Source organism: Lolium perenne, chromosome 2 (assembly GCF_019359855.2).
Source record: "Lolium perenne isolate Kyuss_39 chromosome 2, Kyuss_2.0, whole genome shotgun sequence".
Lineage (NCBI taxonomy): Eukaryota > Viridiplantae > Streptophyta > Magnoliopsida > Poales > Poaceae > Lolium > Lolium perenne.
Window position 1 is genome coordinate 285,936,342 of NC_067245.2, and position 7,960 is coordinate 285,944,301.

Consider the following 7,960-nt stretch of genomic DNA (forward strand, 5'->3'; position numbering starts at 1 on the left):
AGAGGCTCTATTTTGCAGCGCGAGTTGGTGTGCGAAAAACGCACCTCCGGCAGAGGCTCTATTTTGCAGCGCGCGTCACAAACTGCTAATCCGACGGTTTTTTTTTGAAAATTAATCAAACAAACTATAAAAATATGATCGAAAATACGAATATATTTTAAAAGTGCAACGATATAATGCGACATTTAAACGAAAATACTAAAATAAACTACTCCTCCGACTGGTCGTCGGACTCCCAGTCGAAGTCGGAGCTGCTCAGTGTCGTGTCCGACACCGGCGTCGACGTCGTCATCCACTGGAAGTCGGAGGAGGAGGAGAGGACGATGGTCGACGGCCCTGCGCCGTTCTTCTTTTCCTCCTTCCTCCTCGCCGCCGCTTCGGCCCTCGCCTTCTTCCTCGCCGCGGACTCGGCGCGGCGCTTCTCGCGGCTCGCCTTTTTCTTCGCTTTCATCGCCGCCTTCTCCTCCTCCTTCTGCGCGTAGAAGGCCTCCGTGGCGGCGACGTCCTCGGGGAAGCGGCGCGCCCATTCGAGGCGCAGCGCCTCGTCGCGCTCGGCGATGAGGAGGCGCTGCTCCAGCTCCCGATGTCGGCGCTGCTGTTCGCGCGTGATCATCGGCGGCGGCGGCGCCAGCATCTCCGCTTGCTCCCGCGTGAAGACGTCGTGGAAGTTCATCGTCCGCCGGGAGCGGCCGAGCCGCCAGGCGACGGCGTCGTACACCCGCGCCGCCTCGTGCGCGGTGTCGAACGTGCCGAGGCGGATCCTCTCCTCGCCGGAGCGGATTTCCGCGTCGAACCGGCCGCTCGGCCGCGCCCGGACACCGTGGTAGCCGGAGGAGGGGCGGCGGCGCGGAGGCATCTCGCGGAGGCGGCGCGGTCGGAAGCGGAGCGGACGGAGGTGGAGCGGCGCGGGAGAGAGAGAGGCGAGGAGGGAGACAGACGCGTGGAGGAAGTGGCAGTTGGACACATTCGCGCGTGGCGTGTTTATAGCGCGCGGCAGCACACGCGGCAAGTTTCCCGCGCGGGATAGCGCGAAAGCGCGCGGGCGGCAAATTTTTTAGCGCGCGCGCCTTTTTCCCGCCTCCGCTGGAGCAGCGCCCGCGCGCGGCAAACCGGCGGTTTTTTTGTCGCGCGGGGCTTTTAACGCGTCTGTTGGAGAGGCTCTTAAATACCAGGAAAACTAAATGAAAGGTCGACATTCGAACAAAGCGTAGCAAAGCTTACCGTGCACAAACTAGAGAGGAAGGGACGCCATGCAGTGCGGAAGAGGGAGCAGACCAGGCGCGGCTGCCGTGGCTGGATGGCAGTTCCGCCCACTCGTGCTCTTCCTCTTTTCAATGATGCCCCAGCGAGCGCTTTCGCAGGGAGAAGCGCGGCCACCACAGTCGCCGCTGGATCAGAAGCTGAACATAACGTGCAACAACGTTCAGTATCCATTTGGCGCCAGAGGTAGCTCCTTACCTGGCTTCGAGGTAACATGCGGCCAAAACAATGAAGCCATGCTGCAGATTGGCAAAAATAGCTACAAAATGCAGGATGTGTCGATGGACGGAGGCTTTGTCATCATCTTTGCCGGGCCAATCCGCCAAGTGTGCTATGACCGGAACGGGAAGTCGACGCAGACCAATGGAACCGGTGGTATAAGCTTGGAAGGGACACCGTTCTCCACTTCTTCTTCTCCAAGCAAAATAAGCTGGTGGCCACTGGATGCAACTACAAACTAGTTGCTAACTTCAGCGGCTCGGTGCTCGGTGACAACCCTCGGCAAACCAGTTGCTCCTCCTGGTGCCATGGGAACTCTAACATCGCCGACTGCATTAACAGTGTAGCCTGCTGCGAGGCCCACATGCCAATGGACAATGCTCAAGATTTCACCTTGACGTTTGACAAGACATCAGGTCAAGTCATTGGCGAGAACGACACTTGCAATGCTGCCTTCTTCCTTGACCAAGACGACGCATACTTCAATGATGGCACAGTTGGTGGGCAGAGGCCGCTGAAAGACTTGCTATTGCCAGCTGTTGACGACAGGATGATCTTGGATTGGGCAATTGGGAGCGGAACATGCAACCAGGCCTCGACCTACAACTCGGCGCCGCTGTACTGCAACAATATGAGTGGATGCATCGATGCGCTCCGTGGAACGGGCCATCTCTGCAAGTGCAATGCAGGGTACGACGGTAACCCTTACACTGCGGATGGATGTGCAGGTAAATTTTTCTTCACCCACCGTAGAGATCTCTCCCTTTTTTGCAAAGAAACCTGCAATTTTATATGACAGGACACAATAGTCAGTCTTCATGATTGGCCAAGAAAATAGTCTTCACCTAAGATGTTGTAATTTGGCCTAAGTAGATTAACAAATAAGTTCTTTTTAGAAAAAATGGACAATTACCTGGTTCCAATTTTCACCTTTGTCAGCACAAGCTGATGAAGAGACTGAAATCTAGGAAAGAAAGCTGAACTGCAAAAGTGTTTTCTTAGATCAGCTACAGGTATAAAACCACTGCCGTTATCGGGCAATATTGTGCATGGATCCATCACTAGCAAAAGAGTGTCATTGCACAAGATCTTCAATTTTCCAGTGCTCCAAAGAATATCCATCCATATAATCTTCATATACAGCCATCTGTAATCCTGAAAGGAAATAGATTTTCTTAGTTCCTACATACACAAAACAGCGGCTGAATAGCACATATTGAAGAGTTTTCTCCTTATCAAATCCACCATCATGCCATATTGCCATTGATTCTAAAACATGAACACTAGCACCCAAATGATATCTTTGAATCCAATAAGAAAGCTAATCACTATGTTTGTTACGGGAGCAAAATAACAATGGCAATAATAAAATAAATCCTTGAGCTTGTTTGTGGATGCATGTGGAAATCTCATATGTCATGAAACTTGCTTGTTGGTAGAGGGTAAAAGCCTTCTGGAACATTCTGTTGCTAGTATTCCTTCTTATTTGCTTTCTTCTATTAAGTCTGACCTTTCAGATGTTCGCTTGGAATGAAGGTAAAGTACAAGATATGTCAATTTGCTAATTTTTTCCTAGTTTGTCGAAAGAATGAATTTGGTGATAGCCCACTAGTTAATTTCGATTGCCACTTGTACAAAAAAAAGGGAGAAAATTGTACCTGCTTTTATGAATAGAAGTATGCCTCTGTTTTCTGAAATGAAGTGTTGCAATGCTGGTTTAGATATCAACGAATGCCGGAACGACAACAATGATTGCAACTATCCGAATCTCTGCAACAACACCGAAGGGGCTTTTACTTGCTCATGTCCCCCAAACTTCATTGGTGACGGCCGCAAGACAGGCACAGGCTGGAATGAGTCGCTCATTTCATCTGGTAAGGGCATCTCCAACCGCGCGACCCAAACGGACGCGCTGGGCCGTCCGTTTTGGGCCGTTTGCGTACCCGAGCGGACGCGCGGACGGAGCCCCGCGTCCGCGCGTCCGTTTGGGTCGCGCGCTGCGCCCAATGCGCCAGATTTGGGTCGCGGCGCCCCATGGTATGTTTTTCTTGTAAATTCACTAGAAAAACGCAAAATAAATTATAGAAAAAATATATAAAGTAGTTCAAATGCTCAAAATGTATTACACATTACATAGTCCATGTAATGAAGGATAAAGTATTATTCAAATAAAATGAAAAAACGATACAAAATGCTCTAGGCTTAATCATTGTTGTTTGCAGCATTGTTGCCTACATGCTGCCACATGTGCTCGACCAAATCAGCCTGAAGCTGGTTGTGCACAGCTAGATCTCGAATTTCATGGTGCGCATGAAGAATGTCCTGGAATGATGCCGGAGCACGTTGAGGAGTAACCAACTCTCCTTGGCCTTCCCAGTCATTATCAAAGAGTGAATCATCCCGCTCTACCTCAACAATCATGTTATGCATGATTACACAAGCGGTCATCACCTCCCACAGAGTTTGCACATCCTGTGCTCGGCAGGGTGTCCGACGATAGCCCAACGAGCTTGGAGGATGCCAAACGCCCGCTCGACATCTTTCCGGGCTGCCTCCTGCTCTTTGGCAAACCTTGCCTCTGCTACGAGTTGGGGTTTCGGATTGTCTTCACGAGTGTAGCCCAAGGTGGATAGATACCATCAGCAAGGTAGTACCCCTTGGTGTAGTGGTGGCCATTGATCTCAAAATCCACATCAGGGGACTGACCGTACGCTAGCCTATCAAACACCGGAGAGCGCTGCAAAGACATTGATGTCATTGTGCGAGCCAGCCATTCCGAAGAATGAGTGCCAAATCCATGTGTCATGGGAAGCAACAGCTTCAAGAATGACTGTGCACCCCTCAGAATGGCCGCTGTATGCCCCCTGCCAACCAAAGGGGCAGTTCTTCCACTCCCAGTGCATGCAGTCTATGCTGCCAAGCATCCCAGGAAAACCCACAGAGCGTTGATCGACAACAGACGAGCTGTGTCCTCTGCAATAGGTTGACGGAGGTACTGTTCTCCGAACGAACCGATCACAGCTCTGCAGAACCTGTACATCGATTCCAAGCCGGTTGACTCACTCATGCGCGTGTACTCATCTACGAAATCACCGGCAACGCCATATGCGAGCATCCTAATCGCTGCCGTGCATTTCTGGTACGAAGAGAGGCCTACCTTGCCAATTGCATCCACTTTCGCACAGAAGTAGTCGTCGTAGATCTTGACGCCATCCATTATCCGGCGGAACAGCGGCCTGGTCATCCGAAAACGACGGCGAAACAAGCGCGGCACGAACAATGGAGTGGGTTGGAAGTAGTCGTTGTAGAGCTGGTCGTGGCCGCGTTCTCTTTTGCGGTCCAAGGCGGCCGCGCGCCCCGGCAAGGACCCCCGGAACACGGGGATTTGCGAGACAGTGTGCTCGTGGATGAGCAGCGCAGCATCCGTGAAAAAATCGTCGTCGGACTCCTCTTCCGACGACGTGTCGATGAAGTTCTTGAAATAGTATTCGTCGTCGCTGTCCACCATGATCTGAAAAGGACACATTTTAGTTCGAGCATTTGAACGAACACCTCGCAGGCGGAGGCGATCCAAATGCTTCTCTAGGGACCTGCAGCCATGGCCGTCTCAGCCGACTTGCGGTCTGGAAAGACGGTGCAGGAGAGCTCACCTCCGGCGGAAACGGCGCAGCTGCGAACGGTGGGAGGTGTCGCGACGGTGAGAGGACAACAGCGCCGGCGGCGGCCTCCTCCGACTCTGCTACGAGTCGGCGATAGCAGCGCGGGACCTCGACCTATGCTTCCGCCCCGCTTGCCGGCGTCTCGACGACGATGGCCGGCGTCGACGCGCTCCCAAATCGCCGGTCCGTGGGTGGCGGCGGAGCGGTGGGGAGATGTGTGCGACGGCCTTGTGTTTTGGGTGGCAGACAGGCGGGCCAGGGCGGACAAGGGGCGGACGCGAGCGACCAGCCTTTCGCGTCCGCGGCCACGCAAACCCGTCCAAGATTTGGGCCGGGTTTGGATCGTCCCGGACGCGCTGGGCCATCCGTTTTAGGGATGGGTCCGCGCGCTGGGACGCGGTTTTGTCCGTTTCGACCCATCCGGACGCGCGGGCGCGGGATGGGTCGCTCGGTTGGAGATGCCCTAATGTCCTAATGTCTGAGAACATTTGACAGTTAAATATAGAATGCCTAACTTTGCATATATACGACCTGAATGTACTCCCTCTATTTCTGAAGTACTCTACATCCCGGGCATAAAATTTGTTTTGAATTAGTCTACATTTTAGCTTTGTAATCAACAACACGGAAAATGAAGCAGTCCTGCTCTCTCTATTGGATATCATTAATTTTAATATAGCTTGGATTGGTTCTTCACTTATCAAACTAGTAGTATTAAATGACTTGCCAATTGGTCTTAAACTTTGTAGAATGTAGACAAACAGGTAATGGAGGGAGTACTTAATAATTGGAAAGGTATCGCATCCAAACCCAGCATCAGTTTTTGTCAAAATCACCATGTCCTCCAAGTCATATTCACCTTCAAAAATCTTTCAATAGAATGACTCATCATTCCAAGGTTTTCAAAGTCATTTCCAATTCACAAGTTTCCATCTAGAGTAGCCAAATTTTATTTGTTAGCACTAGCACTAGTCATGAGGGGTGCTATCTAGCTTATCAAGTTTTGAGGCTAACTTTGCTACTCTTGTAACACTCTATACTTAGACCAAAGTTAACTATAAAAGTAAGATTTGATAAACCAAGTAAAAGCTTGTAAGGGTAAAACTTGGGATGGGATCATTGAACATAAAGTAAAGTAATGTTGCCTTGCTCTAGTTGGAGCTTTGCACTTGCAAAAATATTAGCTTGCCTTGGTTGGTGTACTGATCAAAGTGGTCTTCTTCTTCCTCGAAGTAGACCTCCTCCTCCTGGTACTCCTTGGTACTAGCGTCTAAAAACGGATACGATGTAACAATCACCAATCAAAGCTTAAGAGCTAGACTAAGCACACACAAGGTTCACACAAGCTACTCTATCATCACAACATTATTCTCATGTTGGTTGACTTTGTTTTCTTCTTAAGAAAAATAATTTCCTCTTATTGAAATGTTTATTAGGGTTTCTAATTATTTTCTTTGGAGAGATAGTTTCCTCTCATTGAATCCTCTTAAGATTTAATCTCCTCAATTACTAAGTGTGAGATCCTGTTGACCAAGATCAAAACTTCACATTTATCATATGAGCAAAATGATTTAAATGAGGTATTACACCTCATGCAATTTAAATCCTACTTTGATTTAATATCCCCAAGTAAGCAAAGATGAGATCATGCAACAAGGGTTATCACATTACTTCACACTACTTGGGAAGATGATTTAAATGAGGTGATATACCTCATAGATTTAAAATCTTAAATTTGAGAATACTTTAAATGGGCTAGTATTGACTGCATAGCCAATTTTTGATTCTAGCCCATGATCATATGAAGCAACCATATCATATGTTTACATAAACAATTAGAGTAATTGAAATGTGAATGATGAGAATTTGAATCACCTCAAAATTCATCAGGGTTGATTTTTAATAATTGTTTGAAATCTGCAAAGTACTAATTTGTTAATTTTGGTGTAGATGATCTAAGAAGAATTTTGATTTGGGGCCAGTGGGGTTTGACAGAGCATTTCATGAGATTTCTAACAATATCAAATTCACTAATTTTGGCCAAGTAGATTTGGAGATATTTCATTTCTAGCAAAGCATCAGTAAGTAAATTAAATGAAAAGGTTTAATAAAATTTTGAATTCAAAATGTTGGCGGGAAGCTAACTGGGCCGGCCCAGCTTCGCCCTGGCGCTCAGTGGGCCGCCTGACAGCAAGGGTCCCACGCGTCAGTGCATTTCAACAGCGAAGCGGTATGGGGGAATGAGGGGCGTAGGATTAAAGAAGATCGGACGGTCGAGGATCGTCACCTTCCTCGACAGGGTTCGCCGGCGAGCAAACCCTACCGGCGGCCAAGGGGTTGCGAGGGAAGGTTTACCGGTGTCCAGCAAGTCCGGCGAGGCGGGCAATCGACATTTTCGACGACGGTGAGTCGAAGGAGGGTCGCGGCGGCTCCAGGGGTGCTCGGGATCGTCGGCGTCTTCGAGCTACGGTAGCGGCGGACTCCGGAAAAATTGGGGCTAGCTAGTGCGCAATGTGAAGGAGGAAGGGATCAAGGAGGCTCAGAGGAGGGAGGTGAGTGCGATGGTGTGCTCAGAGAGTGAAGGGGGGCTCTATTTATAGAGAGTGAGCGAGTCTGAGACGCACGGCGAGGTCGAGCATGGCGGCGATGTTTGGGACGACGAAGGGGAAAGGTGAGGTGGGCGTGAGCTTCCTGGTATCATGGCGGTCCTGTGGAGCGTGATGGCGAGGACAGGGGTGGACAGGACAGCTCGGCCGATGTCAATGTCGTGCGGTATCGTGGCGGAAGGACGGCGATGATGTCGACGGCGACAGCGCTCGCGC

General features: G+C 49.9%; 1 protein-coding gene across 1 annotated transcript; it reads right to left on the reverse strand.

The window, feature by feature from the left end:
- Positions 1-208: 208 nt before the first annotated feature.
- Positions 209-1,045, reverse strand: LOC139835833 (uncharacterized). The gene has a single exon (XM_071825702.1). It carries the CDS (start codon positions 854-856, stop codon positions 209-211), a length of 648 nt encoding a protein of 215 aa, XP_071681803.1. The 5' UTR covers positions 857-1,045.
- Positions 1,046-7,960: the final 6,915 nt, after the last annotated feature.

Coding starts and splice junctions, on each gene's coding strand:
- LOC139835833 (XM_071825702.1), bottom strand. CDS start 856: ATGCCTCCGCGCCGCCGCCCCTCCTCCGGCTACCACGGTGTCCGGGCG.